The 18,232-nt window shown below is 41.6% G+C and overlaps 1 protein-coding gene across 6 annotated transcripts in view; it reads left to right on the top strand.

Annotated features, from left to right (window-relative positions):
• Positions 1–18,232, top strand: part of si:ch211-207d6.2 (sickle tail protein) — an 81,014-nt gene that overhangs the window by 35,425 nt on the left and 27,357 nt on the right. For 5 of the 6 annotated variants that reach the window (XR_005609061.1, XM_039602251.1, XM_039602249.1 and 2 more), the window contains exons 6-12: positions 2,079–2,355; positions 9,339–9,659; positions 10,814–10,909; positions 11,145–11,182; positions 11,274–11,443; positions 13,049–13,224; positions 17,312–17,448. Coding sequence is in view for 5 of the 6 variants with exons in the window: in XM_039602251.1 (XP_039458185.1) it covers positions 2,079–2,355; positions 9,339–9,659; positions 10,814–10,909; positions 11,145–11,182; positions 11,274–11,443; positions 13,049–13,224; positions 17,312–17,448 (1,215 nt within the window). In the remaining variant the exon portion in view is untranslated. The remainder of the gene's footprint in view (positions 1–2,078; positions 2,356–9,338; positions 9,660–10,813; positions 10,910–11,144; positions 11,183–11,273; positions 11,444–13,048; positions 13,225–17,311; positions 17,449–18,232) is intronic. The other variant, XM_039602250.1, reaches the window with a different exon arrangement.

Here is an 18,232-nt window from a genome sequence, read left to right as displayed (position 1 = left end):
TTAATTACAACTGCACAGATTCTAGGCCTTTAAACCTATATAATTTTGATAAATTTACATAACGGCTCCAACCGATAAGTCCCAGACTTTTTGTGCTCAATTCACCAGGCCAGACTCTAACTGCTCTGTCCAAATTTCTAAGTCCTAAATTAATTTACCAGTAGCCAAAAAAGCGCAAAAATAGGAGACTCTAACTCCTAGCAATTTTGAAGATTCCCCAGTCCTTCCCGGCTCGTCGTGCCGTACTAACCCTACTCTTCAGGGTAGGTCAAGGATAAACGTCTTTATCCAGGAAGGAGCGTTACCTCCGAGAAAATGCGCTTCTTAACAGACGCCGCTGCCGTTCTAGAAGAATTTAGAATAATTTGAGTCAACAATCTTACCCTCCCCAACAAGGATTAAGATTGAGGACAACCCTCAACAATTTCGGAGATTCCCCAGTACTCCTCGGATGTTGCCCGAAACTATCCCTACTCTTCAGGGTAGGTGAAGGATAAACGTCTTTACCCAGCAGGGAGCGTCACCTCCGAGAAACTTCTTCAGGATTGTATGACCAATGGGACTCTAACCCACAGATTGACCAAATTCCCTATCACTCTAAGTTCACTTATTACTTACTTATTCTCATTACTCAGTACTGTCACTTATACTTCATTATCATTACTTCACCGGTAAACTTCATGAAAACTTCACCAAAATTAAAAACAGACATTCACCAGTAATTACAGTGACCAGGCTTTTAATTTGACATGCCCAATGTGACACCTTTTGGAAATATATTTCAACAGGCAGTGTCTTACCTTTAAATGCCCCGGGGAATGCCTGCTCACTTTCACCACTGATTACCGTCTGCCCGTCCAATTACCACGGACCCCGGATCTCTCCATCTACCCCTCTACCTCTCTCTCACCGGAACGAGCCCCCAAATGTTAGGGTTCAATGTTGAGAGAGGGAATCCATAAATAACCACAGATCCAGGCGGGTGCAATTTAGACGGCATTTTAATGAACACATGTGTGAGTTCAACAACCCAATCAGTGTTGAACTGTCTTTACCATATTCAGACAACTGTTTTATAGGGTTAAGATAGTACAGCCCCCTTTCCTGTTACTAGGCAGATTTAAACAAAGCATTCGTCACTCCAAAACCACAATGACTTTTAACATAGAACATCATCTTCGTGTTGACGGCTGATGCTTCCTGTCTCCATCCTGCCCAGGCTTATCTTCCTGGACATCAGGTGCACTTCCTGTACAAAATGTCACTCATACAGGCACAACCCCGCAGTTAGACTCATTTAGGTAAGAGTTTATATCTGTGTGTGTGTGCACGTGCAAGGGCGTGCATGCTGTGTACCGCGACGTGTCATGACCTCTCCTACACCCCAGCTTCACCTCACACCTCTGTCATAGCCAGACATAAGGCCTGAGCTTTTACACAGCTAAACTATGAGTGACTTTTGGCCTAAATGTCACACTCGAATGATGATCTCAGATCTGTCAATATGTTTGCTCCTCCTAATATAGTCTAAAAGCCACCCCAAGCAAAACAATTTGAACTTTCCCCTGTCAGTGATCCCTCTAACTAAGTGTGTGTGTTAATCAACGATACATGCATAATAACACCCTGCTCTTTGGCTTGCACTCACTCTGCTTTCGGTTTCACTTCTGCAAAACCTGCAACTTCAAAGACATATAACTTCCTGTCTTCTTTTAGCACAGAGTTACTCTTTCACCCTGCAGTCTGCATAAACATTAACATTATAAATTCAACTCAACAGCTTAAAGTGGTTCTTCTTGGACCTGCAATAAAGACTAATATAATACCAATATATTTGAACATCTAACTGCATCTGTGAAAGCAACCTCACCCTCAATCATGAAATGGTAATGATGATTATAAAAGTAGCAGCAAATAATAGCAGGAAAATATTTCTATTCCCCACAAATGCTGAACTGATTTTACTTGCACTACACTCTTGGAAACATAACCACTGGCTGTGTTTTTACTCTTTATGTGTGTTTGCTCCACATTCTAAAGTGACAGTGTGTTTATGTGTAAATGCATGTATGTGTCAGATGAGAACGTTGACAGCAGTAAGGTCATGGCCTTGGTGGTGCGTGGTGAAGGAGGACCACATCCAGACTCCTACTGCGCTTCCCTGCAGGATGGAATAGGTCGCCGCAGCATCTCCTCCCAGTGCAGTGCCCCTCCATCTCTCACAACAGATGTGGTGAATGTTGGAGTCCTAGGAATCCCAGCAGGGCTGCAGCAGTACCGAGCCTCCATTAAACCCCTGATGGGCTATGGAGACAGCCAATCTAATCTAGAGGATGGGACCCATTCCCTCCACAGGTATACTTGCCTATTTACACACATACACAATAGGAAATCTCTGAAGTTTAATACTTAATTTCTGTACCATTTGCAGCAGCCAGGAGGCAACAGTCTGTACCAGTTTAGGTACACGTGTTAGATATAGTTCTTATAATGGGTTAAAAATGATAATTTTTAGTTGGGCAGCATATAAAAGAAACATCTAAACACAATAAAAACAAACTTTTTTGTCAATGTAATCTTTAGTTCGACATTTTTCCAGTAATGCAAATGTAGGTAAATGAGCTGATTATTATATAGTGATTTCTATCCAACATTCACACTCTGATAGCTGCATGCGAGAGCAACTTGGGGTTAGTATCTTGCACAAGGATATTTGACATGCAGACTGGAGCAGCCAGGAAACCACCAACCTTCCCATTAGCAGATGACCTGCACTACCACCTGAGCTACAGCCACACCATTTCTTTGGTTAGCTAAACCAAAGAAATAGAAAAGTCACTTTGGGTATGTGGACTGACAGTTATAACGTCATTTTGCAATCCATCAGTAGAAAGTTTAAAGTGCCTTGAGGCAGTTGTTGTGATTTGGCACAAAACTGAATTGAATTCAAATAGGAGCTGACTGGGGAAGGCCTATGTGAGTGTGATGTTCAGTGTTGGGGAGTAACGGAATACATGTACCGCCGTTACGTATGTAAAATACAAAATATGAGTAATTGTATTCCGTTACAGTTACCGTTTAAAAAAGTGGTATTCAGAATACAGTTACTTTGTTGAAATAAATGGATTACACGGCGGTATTTTCCTGTTTCATGACGCTATGCCCTCTCTATTTCTGGTAATTCCACGCTGGTGGAAACCTAAGCAAAACGCGCATTAAGATGCTCTAATGCGTGTGACTTAACCTTGCGGCACATGTCACCCCTTATTGTGGCCCGCATAATGACGTGAAGAAATATTTTTAAAAAGTATTATTCAACAAATTATTTAATATGAAGACGATAGGCAGTGTGGTAAAGGCATAGCATGTATGAAGCATGTAAATATAATAATAACCACTGCAGCCAAAAAGAGTGCCTGACGAGCCCAGTTGTAAGTAAGCTATTAAGACTCGACTGTACATTGTGTTCGTGTTTTCCTTCGAAACAATAAGTTCCGTTGGAGCAGCCATTCAACGCCTCTCTCTGTCTCTCGTTAGCAAAGTTGACCCAGACAGCAAAGTAAAGCTAGTTTTCGGCTACGCCCGACACGGAGCCCGACGTGTTAGCCAGAGGTCCCTTTACTACGGTTCGGAGCCGCGGAATAGTTTTCTATACGAGATCGCTGCAAAAAGTGCAGCCTTACCTAATGTAAATGGACTGATTCTTATATAGCGCTTTCCTACTCTCACGGAGTACTCAAAGCGCTCTATACAACATGCCTCATTCACCCAATCACACCCATTCTCACAAGCACTTTATCTACACTTAGTGCTTTCTAATAACATTCATAAACATTCATACACCGGCGCCTTCAAATATGGCGCCGGTGAGGTCGGCTGCCGTGCTGGATGCTCTGCCCCAACTTCTCCACTTTTTGCGGTTTTTCACCACTTTTTGCTATATCTGCCATAATCTTGCATGGGCATCATGCAAAACACACAAATTCGCTACAGTAGAGACACTCTGGTTTCTATTGGTCTACAATACACGAACATTTCACCATGTTTAACTCCGGACCCAACCTGGCCAAAGGAGATCCTGAGAGAGAACAAAGGATGCGACCCTAAGCGACGGCCTCGAGGGAAACGAGCCGGCATCAGGAACAGGCTACGGGCTCGTGCACACAGCGCACCCATGCCCAGTATCCTGCTAGCCAATGTTCAATCCTTCGAGAACAAGCTTGATGACCTCAGAGCCAGAATCAAGTTCCAGAGAGACATTCGGGACTGCAACCTCCTCTGCTTCACCGAGACTTGGCTGAACCCAGCGATACCAGACCACGCTGTGCAGCCGGCGGGGTTCTTTTCGGTTTACCGCATGGACAGGACAATGGAGTCGGGGAAGAAAAGAGGTGGTGGAGTGTGTTTGATGGTGAACAACAGATGGTGCGACAGCACAAACATCTCCCCACTCACATGCTCTTGCTCGCCCAATCTGGAACTTTTGATCGTTAAATGTCGCCCTTTCTATCTCCCTCGGGAATTCACTGCGGTCATTGCCTGCACTGTTTACATTCCGCCTCACGCGGACTCGGACACTGCCTTATGTGAGCTGCATGAGGCTCTCACACATCAACAAACACTTCACCAAGATGCCGCACTCATTGTTATGGGAGATTTTAACAGAGTGAATCTCAAACGGACATTCCACAACCTTCACCAGCACATCAACTGCCCCACCCGGGGCACTAGGACATTAGACCACTGCTACACCCCGTTCAAGAACTGTTACAAGGCTCAGCCCCTGCCGGCATTTGGAAAATCGGACCATGCCGCCATCTTCCTCATGCCTGCCTACAAACAAAGGCTAAAGCAGCAACCACCAATCAGGAGGGAGGTCGCTCGCTGGACAGACCAATCAGTGGTCGCGCTGCAGGACGCACTGGATGACGCAGACTGGGACATGTTTCGGCGCAGCTCTGATGACATCAACATGTTTACGGAAGCGGTTGTGGGATTTATTGGGAAACTAGCGGACGACACAGCAGAAAGAACTATCATCCGAACGTTTCCCAACCAGAAGCCGTGGGTGGATAAAAACATCCGCGACGCTCTGAGATCACGCACCGCTGCCTACAATGAAGGGCTCGTCTCCGGTAATATGGACCTATACAAGGCTGCGTCCTACAACGTGCGCAGCACAGTCAGAAAGGCAAAGCGGAGCTACGGGGAAAAACTAGAGTCACAGCTACGACAGTGCGACTCTAGGAACCTGTGGAAAGGACTGCGGACTATAACGGACTATAAACGACCAGCTTCTTCAATGATGAATGCCGATGCTTCACTGGCTGATGAGCTGAACACGTTTTATGCTCGCTTCGACGCCGCAGCAATTAAAACAACAAACGACTGCGCGCGCTTGGAGTGCACCAGTGAAGACAATGTATTCATCATCACAGAGCATGCCGTGAGGAACACCTTCAGGAGGGTGAACACCAGGAAGGCAGCAGGACCAGATGCAATCCCAGGCCGGGTCCTGAGAGCCTGTGCTGACCAGCTAGCACCGGTGTTCATGGAGATCTTCAACCTCTCCCTGGCCCAAGCAGTGGTTCCCACGTGCTTCAAACAGTCCATTATTGTTCCTGTTCCAAAGAAACAACAGCCCGCTTGCCACAATGACTACCGTCCAGTAGCACTGACTTCAATTGTGATGAAGTGTTTTGAAAGACTGATGAGAGATCACATCACTTCTTCACTTCCTGCCACCATCGACTCACTTCAGTTTGCTTACCGGACTAATCGTTCCACAGACGATGCCATATCTCATCTGCTCCACACATCCCTGAGTCACCTGGACACTGGCAGAGGGAATTATGTTAGGATGCTGTTCGTGGACTACAGTTCAGCATTCAACACAATAATTCCCTCTAAGCTTTTCACCAAGTTGACGGATCTAGGACTCAGCTCATCACTGTGTCAGTGGATCCTCAACTTCCTCACAGACAGACCCCAATCAGTGAGGGTGGGAAAACAAGTCTCCCCCTCCATCTCACTCAGCACTGGAGTGCCTCAGGGCTGTGTTTTAAGCCCCCTGCTGTACTCACTGTACACTTATGACTGTGTAGCCACATCAGACACCACCTCCATTGTCAAGTTTGCTGACGACACTGTTGCTGTAGGCCTGATCTCCGACAACATCAAGACGGCCTACCTGGAGGAGATTAGGAACCTGGAGACCTGGTGCCAGGAGAATAACCTCCTCCTAAACATCAGCAAGACTAAGGAGCTGATCGTGGACTTCACTACAAAGCAGGCGAGGAATTACAAACCCCTCATCATCAGTGGCACGCCAGTGGAGAGAGTGGACAGTTTCCGATACCTGGGTGTCCACATCACTCAGGACCTGTCATGGTCCTGTCACATCAACACCCTGGTTAAGAAAGCCCGTCAGCGTCTCTTCTTCCTCAGAAGACTTAGAGACTTCCATCTGCTACTGAAGGTGCTCAAGAACTTTTACTCCTGCACCATCGAGAGCATCCTGACGGGAAACATCTGCACCTGGTTTGGGAACAGCACCAAGCAGGACAGACGAGATCTGCAAAGAGTGGTGCGCTCGGCCGAACGCATCATTCAATCAGAGCTCCCTGACCTGCTGTCCATCTACACCAAGCGGTGCAAGTCCAAAGCTAGGAAGATTATGATGGACCTCTCCCATCCCAACAATGGACTTTTCTCACTGTTGAGGTCTGGGAAGCGCTTCCGCTCCCTTAAGGCCAAAACAGAGAGAATGAGGAGGAGCTTCTTCCCCCAGGCTATCCGGGCCCTGAACCAGGTGTAGGACTGGACTTTCCCACACACATCACATCACTATAAGACTGGACTCTCACACACATCACATTAACACACGCACCACCACACATTTCCTATAATTTATAATCTTTATAATCTCTTTCTGCTATTTGCACATTTTTTACTGTAAATTTCTAAGTTAATTTGTAAATTTTGTAGTAACCTGTAAATTCTGTAAAACTTTTTTCTGTCATTTAATGGTCGGGCATTGTACAGCTACAAGCATTTCACCCCTATGTCATACTGTGTATGACAAATAAAATTTGAATTTGAATTTGATACTGGATGGATGCATCGGAGAGCAAGTTGGGGTTAGTATCTTGCCCAAGGATACTTGATATGCAGACTGGAGGAGCCAGGGATCGAACCACCGACCTTCCGATCAGTAGGTGACCTGCTCTACCTCCTGAGCTACAGCCACCCTACTGTTACTCCTTTTATATTAAGATTTAAAAATCTAGTTGGTATTGGTATGGCGAGTACCCTTCAGTAATATTAATAAATCACACAGTAATAGTACATTCATGTAGTTGTAAAAAGCATGATAATATATAAAGTAATCCAAAGTATTCAGAATACGTTACTCTCATTGAGTAACGTAACGGAATAAGTTACAAAATACATTTTGGGGCATGTATCCTGTAATCTGTAGTGGAATACATATTAAAAGTAACCTTCCCAACACTGGTGATGTTATATCACTCAAGCATCAGACCCAGCTATCCTGTAAGTCTTTTATATAGCAAATGTTTTAAGGTGAATGTACAGCCTGTGTATGCTGTTGAGGGCAGACCTGGCCAAAAATCATATAATCAACAAGTTTTGGCACAGGAAAACAAATCTCTACATGGATTGTATTAATTTAGTCATTTACTCACGTGATTATTTTTGTGCATAAAGCAGGCCGGATACAACAGTGTTTCCTACTCATAAGCTTTATTGCTCAGATATATATCTAAATCCAGAACTGAATTTAAAATCCTTCTCATTGCATACAAGGTCTTGAATAATCAGGCCCCATCTTATCTTAAAGACCGCTTAATGTCTTCTCACTCCAGTAGAGCATTTTGCTCTCAGGCTTCTGGTTTACTTGTGGTTCCTCGGGTATTCAAAAGTAGAATGGGAGGCAGAGCCATGTGCTCCCAGTTTAGATTTGGATTTACTTTTAAGATTCATCTTAAAACTTTCCTTTTTGATAAAACATATAGTTAGGGCTGGATCAGGTTACTGTGAATACTCCCTTAGTTACACTGCAGTAGGCTTTCCATTATCACCGAGCGTTTCTTCTTCACTCTTTTTTTTCTGCTCTTTTTTCTCTGCTTTTAATCATAAGTTATTATTAATCTATGGGTCTCTTCTCTGGCATGTCTTTGTCAATGTCTTCCTTCCCTCACCCCCAGCTGGTCGTGACATATAGCCGCCCCTCCCTGAACGTAGGTAACCGGAGGTTTCTTACTGTTAAAGGGAGCTTTTTTCCTCTACACTGTCACCAAAGTGCTTGTTCATAGGGGACCATCTGATTGTTGGGATTTTATTTGTTTTCTCTGTATTGTTGTGGAGTCTTTATCAGTTTAAAGCACCTTGAAGCAACTGTTATTGCGATTTGGCACTATATAAATAAAATTGAACTGAACTGGATTATATTTCTTCCAGGAGTATCTGAATCAAAATCAAAATCAGAATACCTTAATAACTGAAGAGGAAATTATTAGCATCAAGCTTTCAAATTAATTAAAAACTCTGTGTGGGTCTTTGGATGATTGTAAGATGGAGTGGAAGATTGCTGCCACACCCTCTTTTGCTTGTGGTTCAAGGATTCAAGGCTATTGATTCATTTAAACTAACATAATTATTCTGCTCTAACCAGGTGTCTTTAAAGCAAACTAAATCAATATGTTCATCAATTATTAATTTATGTACTAACAGGGACTCAGAAGGGAGAGACATAATGTTTAATAATCCACAATTTGGTGCAGTTGTGTATACTAAATCGTTCTTTGTAAAAAAAAAATTGTTTGTTTAAATTTCTTTTGTCTAAATTGCTTTTGTCATGTAAAAAAACATCAGTGGTCTAGAGTTCCATGTAAGCTCTTTCCCCCATACCATCCTGTAGAAAGCCTGTGAAGGTAGCTGAAGCTTCAACTTGCTTGGCAGTAGTCAAGAAACCTAAAGGATTTAGAGTTAGTTAGAGAAGTAGGCAAAAATTCCTCCTGAGATGTGTGCAAACCTGGTGACCAACTACAAGATTAGGAACAAATATTTATTTCAATCAATGACATGAAAATCAATTGATGACTTGTAATAACTAACTATGTAATGGGTTTTTTCTAGATTTTGTGATTGCTATTATATCCATCTCTATTATAATGAAAACTACAATAGAAATTAGAGACTTTGATAAATAGATGAAAAATCAATTAATCAGTTTATCAAAGGACCATATTGTATGTGGGTTTAACACTGCTGTACATACATTCATTTTCTATTCCATCTGCTTTTCCTTTCTCTAGGCGGAAGAGTAGGAGGTATGCTGGCGGTCAGCTTCCCCCAATGGGAACCAAAATCCTGCCTAGTTCCCCTCACAGACTCAGTGAAGTCAGGATGTTTGATGGTGGACAAATCATCGGAGGTGTGGGCCTAGTGTCTCCTGAGAAGAAGTCACTGATTCACCGGTCCCTGGGGCAGGACTATAACAGTGCTACACTAGAGATTATAAGCAGAAGCAGAGGAAGTGGATCCTCATCCTCCACCTCATCTGTTTTTGCTGACAGTCCTGTCGGACAAACTAAGAGACTGTTTCAGGGCCATATGAATGCCAGCAATGCTCAAAGGTGAGCTGATAGCCAGAGTAATTGTCTTGTTGCATTGCAGCCTATGACAAAACCACAGGAAACAGATTTTCCTCTTATTTCAAGCAAAAATATCTTGTATTAAGTGAAAAAATCTGCCAATGGAACAGTGAAAATTTTCTAGTTTCAAGATCCACAGTCTAAAAACAAGTTAATATATCTTACTGAGATGTTACTCTTTAGCTGGTTTTGTCCTATTTTAAGTGTGGTGAGATTATTTTGACTAGAAATAAGACAAATATACTTGCTAAGATTTTGAGTTTTTGCAGTGTCGGTTCAGTTATTTTCCATGTTTAGCCAGTTGCATCACAAAAATAGTCCTTATATTACACTCAGTGAATGCTTATAGTGATAGATTATTCCAGTAGCTGATAATCAGCCCAGATATACTCTGCTACAAGAACAGAACATGACATGTTGCCCTTTTTGAATTAAATACACAACTAACGACTTATCTCACATTTGTCCTATGAGATATTTCTGTTACTAGGTCAAAATTACGTAGTAGAAGTTTGAAAATCTGACACTCGGTAACTGCAAAATATCACACAGTTATGATATCTGCAAATTAAAAAAACAGGCCTCTTGAGATTTGCTTTGAATGCTCGGAGTAGAAATGTGTTATAAAAGTAAAACTCCATTAACAAAAGTTGTGCTTGGTTCAGCTGGACTCTTCCAAAACTGACCCCACTTAAGTCACAAAATGCATAAAATTATTAACCTTATTTTGTCCTTCAAGGCTTTTTCAAGTATGATCAGTAGGTAGCACAAGGAGCTCAGATTCATAGCTAAACTAAGTGTCAATGGGGAAGTGACCAGTGAGGAAGTGGGGAGAGGAGTTGTTTTTAAGATTAAGCTTCAACTGTTCCTTTGATAAAGTGTATGGTTACAGCTGATCATCTGAACCCTTCTTCCTCCTGATGATGTAGACTCAGGGTGAAGTACCAGGATGCTCTCAAAATTTCTCATCCACTAATATTGGAGTGTATTTCCCTTCCAATATAAAGAATCATGAGACCAATGGTTGGGAAATGGTGCTTAAATGAAATTATGACAGTTACATGGTGGCAAGCTGTTCTCATGGTTCATATAAGTGTTATGCGAAGGATAATAATGTATGTATTCCTATATATCAGTGAGAGAATCAAAGCCATGGAGGAGCAGATAGCCAGTCTAACGGGGCTAGTGCACCACGCTTTGTCCATAGGACCAGGAGACAAGGATGCTGTCAGGTCTGTAACATCTACTGATATTAACAATTACTATATTAATTATTTTATTATGTTTGTTGTTGGTAGTATTTAAAATAACAATTTGCATAAAACAAGAATTCATTTAATCAAATATAATATTAGTTTGACTAACAGATCTTTACCTCATAAAGTTAGATTAATTCTGTATACGGTGTAAACCTGAGTTAAAACAGTCATTTTAAGTCTTTTGTCTGTCTTACTCTGTGTTTTTTAGTGAGAGTCCAGAATGCAACCTTATAAACAACAGACTTGGTGAGAGGTTTCTTAAATGTACATATTGCCACTATGAGTGTATCTCATGGTGTGAAAATTACAAAAAAAAAACTATTTCTTTGACCTTCAGGAGTATCATCTGAGCCTCAGAATCCTGCTGCTTTGACTGACAGCTTTACCTCCATCCATCCAGCTCCTCGGGCCCCTGCTTCTGACAGCAGAATGCAACAGCGTTTAGTGTCAGCCAAGAGGAATGTGTGTGAGCTGCGATTCCAGTTGAACCAACTCAGACAGTTACAGGTACTCAACTCTGCTCACTATTTACAGTTAATGCAACACAAGTAATACTGTTATTAATAATAGTAGTAAATATTGACGTGCACTTTTAAACTACTTATGTTGTCTTACTGACAACTCCAAGTGCTCCAAGCCAAATCAATTCACTTCAATTTAGTTTTATTTATGTAGCGCCAAATCATAACGATAGTTGCCTTAAGGTGCTGTACATACAGAGAAATCAGAGAAAACCTCAACAATCAGATACACCCCCCCCTCCCCATGAGCATGTGCTTTGGTGACAATTTGACATCGAAGGACATGTCCTGGTCAAAAAGGAATCCAAGATTCCTCACAGTGTTACCGGACGCCAAGGTAATGCCATCCAGAGTAAGCATCTAGTTAGATACCATATTTGTAAGATTTTTGGGGCTGTGTATAATAAGCTCAGTTTTATCTGAATTTACAAACAGGAAATTGGAGGACATCCAGGTCTTTGTCTTTAAGACATTCCTGCAGTTTAACTAATTGATGTCTGTTATCTGGCTTCATGGATAGATAGAGTTGGGTGTCATCTGCATAGCAAATGACTGAAACTGTATGCTATGATTGATGATACTGCCTAAGGGAAGCATGTATAATGTAAACCAAATTGGTCCTAACACGGAGCCCTGTGGAACTCCATAATTAATACCTACAGAGTGCTCTAATTGCTATAATAAAATATTATGGACAACAGTATCAAACTGTTGAGTGGGTGGGATTACATCAGGGATCAGCTCTGAGCCCCTTCTTGTTTGCAGTGCTGATGGACAGGCTGACAGATGAGTTTAGACAGAGTCTCTGTGGACTATGATGTTTACAGATGACACTGTGATCTGTAGTGAGAGCAGAGAGCAGTGGAAGACAGCCTGGAGAGGTGGAGGTAGGCACTGGAGAGAACAGGAATGTAAGAAGCAAGACAGAATATAATGTATGTGTGAATACGAGGAAGACAGGTGTAACAATGAAGATGCAAGGAGTAGAGGTAGTCAGGGTTTAAATACCTGGGGGCAATCATCCAAAGCAACAGACACAAGAGACCTGAAGAAGAGTGCAGCCAGGGTGGTGTGAGTGTCAGGGATGATTTGTGACAGAAGGAAAGCAGCAAGACTGAAAGGGAAGGTTTATAGGATGGTAGTGAGACCTGCTGGGACTTATGGTTTGTATGGTGGCAATAATTTGCTGCCACTTTAGGTTGGAGTAAAAGTTAGAGATGTGCAAAGGAGGGGTAAACAACATATTGGGCAAAGAATTCTGAGTATGCAGCTACCCAGCAGGAGGACAAGGAGAAGACCTCATGGATATAGTGAAGAAGGACATGCAGAGGGTAGGTGTCACAGTGGAGGATGCTTGTGAGGGTTGGACGGTGAGATCGAGGTAAATTATCACTTGTTGTGATCCCTGAAGAGAGCAGTCGAAAGGAGAAGATGATCTTATGCTGGGCCTTGCTGCAACACCTCAGTTCATCATTTGCCTAAAACAAGCTATTATAGATTAAGTGTTATGCTGAAATGGCCATATTACCAATATTTGCTCTGAAAACCCCAAAACATTTTCTTGATTCCTGACTTGCTGGATGTTTTTCAGTTATCAAACCAGGAGACTGTGAGTTCTACACTGCAGATGGCAGGCCGCGAGCTAGTGGTGTTGATGTGTGATCGGCTGGCTCAATTTGAGGAGGCAGCATTCAGACAGAGAGCTGAATTGGAAGAGGAGAGGACCCTCTACCTTGCTGAAGAGGAGAGAATACTCACACAGCTTAGGTAAAAATATGAATTTAAGAATTCAAGAATTTTTTAAAATACTAATCTTTTGAAGGAGTAGCCAATAACCACACTGTGCTTGTCATCAGACATATTGTAATGGTCTGTTCTGACAGACAATCCAATATGATAAGATCATTTGTAACCTTCACTAATGCTGTTTCTGTACTGTGATGATTTCTGAAACCTGAGTTAACTTTTCAAATAAATTGTTCCTCTGCAGATGATCAGTTAGCTGTTTCACAACTTACTCTTTCAAGAATTTCTGAGAAAAAAAAGGCTTGAAACTGGCTTAAAATTAAATAAGACAGCTGGGTTTAACTAAAGGCTTTTAAAATGATCTAGTTTTTCCTCGATCATTGGCAAATAGTAATGTTCTAGCTTTACGAAGGCCTTTTTAAAATAAAGAAACAAGCAGTTTTGCAGCCTATATGAAGATCTGTTAACATAGTGAGACACCATTTCCTCTCCACCTTCTGAGTTAACTGCTGCAAGGCATGCATCTGTGAGTTATGTGAGCTATTTGTGAGGCTTTCTTTTTCATAGGAGCCACAGTATCCAGTGGATAGGATCCATCCAGGGATGTAACACTATTAATAACTAAGGACACCCCATGAATCAATAGCTTGTAGAACCACATTTCACAGCATTAACTTGTAGAAATTTTCCCCCTCTCTTTACAGCATTGTTGAAGTTTGTCAAGGTCTATGCTCAGCTGTCTGAATGGCCCGCCACAGCATTTCAGTCAGGTTGAGGTCTGCACTTTGGACCACTGCAGCACCTTGATTCTTTTCTTTTTTATAGATAAAAGCTCTTGTAGATTTCCTTGTTGTCTTGTTGATGACCAAGTTTGATCCAAGCTTTAGCTGTAAGATAGATGGCCTCACAAGTGACTCTAGAATACTGAACAGGTGAACAGAGGAGTTCATAGATGCCCAAATTTTCATCCTTCCACCACCGTTCTGATGGTTGGTGTTAGGTGTTTGTGCTGGTATGCTGTATTAGGGTTTTTTTTTTCCAAACGTTGTGCTGTGCATTATGGATAAACATCACTTTGGTGTCATATCTCTGAAGGAAATTGCTCTGGCAGTCTTGTGGTTTGCTCAGATGCCATTTTGCAATCCTAAGCATCAACATCTTGGTGGTTTTAATCCAAACAAGTGAGGAGTGGATCTAACGGAGAAACTGAGATACATAACTTGCTTTATTATCATGCTGGACTATAACTGGGATAATCATTTACAAAATTAACATTATGTTCAATTGAAATTTATCTAGTGCAATTTTACAATGAAACTCGAAACTAGCAACTGAAACCATAAACTTATCTGTAAAATATTTGTTGAGGTCATAACTGCTGCTGAAGGTTCAATTTCCCATAGATTTCTTTTTGCAACCAAAGGAATCATCCTCTGATGTTACTCAACTTCACTGTTGGCCGACAGAGCCACCCCACTCCCAGTGAAAGCTTTTACTGCAACTCCAAAAGTCCTACCTTTGTTTGAACCCATGTCTAGCCCTTGTCCAACCTTGTTTTGTTTAGATCTGCTCCCTTCCAGCTGTTATATAAAAGGGTAGTTATGTGTAGTATCTTTACATCAGGCTTTAAGAGTTGCTGACCTGAATAGATGCTGATGTCAAGATGTCAGCTGTCCTCTTTCATTTAAAGTTAAAGCACTGATTGACCATGATTTAGTCCTTTCAACATTCACAGACATGGTCTGACATCATGACCCTTTATAGTGTAAAATGCAGCTGAAGTCAAATCATTGGTGGCATGCATGGCATGACATATTAACATTTGTAGGCCTAATGTTAAAAAGCAATTGTTAAAAATAGAGGAGTGGGGTGGGAAGTGATTTGATTTGGTATGGCATGGTCTTCCAAACACATCATAATTCATTCACATAATAACATGCTACACATTAACTTCTTTTTTCAACGTACTCTGCTAACATGGGTTGGCATTTATGAAGGTTCATGAGTAGGAGTTTCTGAATAACTGGGACACAGTTATGTTTCTCTATGCGCATTCAAACACACGTTTAACCAAATACCAACATATCAAGCCAGCCTAGTCTCTTAAGCCCTAAGGTTCTTTCTGAGGTTCCTGCTCTTGTTATCAAATTAAAGCTCACACTTGGGAGACTTCATCAGAGGTGGAAATATTAGAGGAGATGTTACTATGTCAAAGTAGCTGAGGCTGGAACATAGAACAAAAGGAATACTTTTTTCCTTGCCTAATTTATTTTGGAATTTTATTGCATATAACCATTTTGAAAATATGCTTTAGTGGATAGTAAACTCCAGAAACCAATCAACATATAGTCCTGATCAAAAGTTTAAGACCACTTGAAAAATGGGCAAAAATCATATTTTGCATGGTTGGATCTTAACAGGATTCCAAGTAGAGCTTCAACATGCAACAAGAAGAAACTGGAGTGAGACAAAACATTTTTGAGCATGGAATTTATTGAAAACAACACCTAAACTGAAACAGGCTGTTACGTTCCCCTGAGAGGTCTAGGCGGTGAGGGGGAAGTAACAAAAAGTGTCCGGGTCAGAAAAAGGAGTCAAGGAGGCAAAAGGGTTAAATTAAGGAGTTTTGTTAAAGTAGCTCAACTAAAAGAGACGGACAAGCCGCTATCACCATTTAAAGAAACAAACAAAACTCAAGCCTTGGTCAATAAAGTAAAAAGCTCACTAGCTGCCAACCACAAACACTCAGCTCACTAGCTGTAACCACTCACATGGCACTCTGGCCCAGAGCTCACCTTTCCCTGGGCTTAAATACTTTTAATTACTGACGAGAGTCAGCTGTGTAAAAGGGAAAGGTGGCACCTCAGGCAGAAGTGATTGAAGGACACTCCCACACAGGCACCTTCAGGAGGAGGCCCTGCTAGGGCCATAACACAGGCTGTTTTACGGCTGATCAAAAGTTTAGGACCACACGCCTTTAAAAGGCCAAATCTGTGGCAAAAATGTGGATTCATTGTCATTTTTTGTCAGGTAGTCACACTTTCATGATGTTCTGATGACAAAGGCAACGTGAACGTGGTCGAGTTGTTGAACTGCATAAGCAGGGTCTCTCACAGCGCGTCATCACTGCTGATGTGGGACACAGTGAGACAGTCATTCAATCTGTGAGGATCCCTGCCAGTTGGTCTGCGCAGCCTTTAACCACAGCCATAAGGTTTTGGGTTAGGATAAACACGTTTGGCTTCTGTTGCTGTCACATCTACACAACACTTAATGTAGAAAGGGACAGACTGACTGAAGGTCTCCAGGTCCCGTTGTTCAAAGATGGACCAGGCTGTTATATCGAAACAGTCCTGTAGTCGGAGGAGAGCACCATCTAGCCATGTTTTAATGACCCAGGTGCTGTTTGCTGCAGGGGATGTAGGCAGGGATGAGGAGCAGTGAGAGGTGGTCAGATTATGTCAGGTGGGGGTGTTGTGTCGCTCTGTAGACCTGCTTGATGTTGCTGTAGCTCTATAAGCCTGCTTGATGTTGCTCACTTAGCTCTGGTTATTATATTATGTATATTTATATATTTATGTGCATAGTGTCTATGCATTTATTGCTCCTGCACTTGAGGTTAGAGGCTAACTGCATATGTACTTTTATATTACTTGTAAGCTCTGCAATGAAATTGAAGTTCAATCTAATCTAATCTAATCTAATCTAATCTAATCTTGCAGCACCCAAGCTTTTATATGTACATCACTTTTGATGATGGTTTATGTGTTACAAATATGTAGATGTTGTCAGGCTGGTCTCTCTGGTAAAGTGCTGGCAAGCTACAAGATGCCGTGTCAGAACATTCCAGTCAATTGAACATTTTATACAGCAGACTTTTAGGTGCAGCAGTTTTCAAGTTATTCACAAAAAGAATTAACGTAATAATCACTGATCCAGATCTCTATTATCTTTATATTAGGGCCACACACAGGACCATTGACTGTGACTCCTTAAATCTGCTCTCTGCTGCCATCTTGTGTCTGCAGCAGGCTGTCACACAGTTGACTATGCTGCCTGTGACTGTTGACGCCATATGTTTCTGTCTTCTGTGTTCTTTACTTTGCAGTGAACTGGAGGACTATGTGGACCATTTGCAAAGAAGCTCCATTACCGGTACAAGCCAGCTGAGTGTAACTCTGAGAGACATAGAGGAAGGAGCGATGAGCCTGCGGGGGGTCGGGGAAACTCTGGCCATTCTCAAAGGTTAGTGGGTTTAGGGGCAGGGGTCAGCAACCTGCAGTGCATGCGGCTCTTTCATCCTTATACTGCGGCTCCGTGTGGCTTGGGAAAATAAATTATATGTATTTAATTGAGGTGTACTTTATTTGTGTTAGTTATTTTTTAAATTGTAGTTCTAAATTGGAAGATTATTGTGATCTTGAAATATTAAAATTAAATTATATTTTATTATTTTTCGGCACTCAAAACAAGCATCACGCTTGCGGAAGCCGGAGAAAAGTAAGAAAAGAAAAATATCTGAAGAAATAGAATATTTAATGATACCTGGGCAGATTCATTCTGGCCTACCAGTATGCCAATTTGTGGAGAGAGACTGGCTAACAATAAAAGCTCAAATGTCGCAAGACATTTCCAAATTAAACACACAACCTTTGCTGAAGAATATCCAGAGGGAGAAGAGAGAAAAAAGCTGTTTCGGAACTGATGCGGAAGGCTGATCTGAGGAAAAATCAATTCAAGAAGTGGATGATCATATCATTTTATTGGCCAACATGTAATAGGATGCATTAGATCTGTATTTTGATATATGAATGGTTTGGTCATATAATGTTCTAATAAATTTTATAGTGATTTTAATGATTAATTAATTAATTGAAAACACAAAGACTAAATTTTAGTAGTGTAACAAATTCAATCAATCACCTCTGGGAGTTATTGAAATAATGAAATAAATAATTAACCTGATATGTCATGTAGAATTTGGTAGTGTACACAGAGTAAAGTTCCCTTCCATGTTTGATATCTTCCA

This window comes from Oreochromis aureus, linkage group 18 (genome assembly GCF_013358895.1).
Source record: "Oreochromis aureus strain Israel breed Guangdong linkage group 18, ZZ_aureus, whole genome shotgun sequence".
Classification (NCBI taxonomy): Eukaryota; Metazoa; Chordata; class Actinopteri; order Cichliformes; family Cichlidae; genus Oreochromis; species Oreochromis aureus.
The sequence above is the reverse complement of the archived record's forward strand: the minus strand, read 5'-3'. Positions and strand labels throughout refer to the sequence as shown.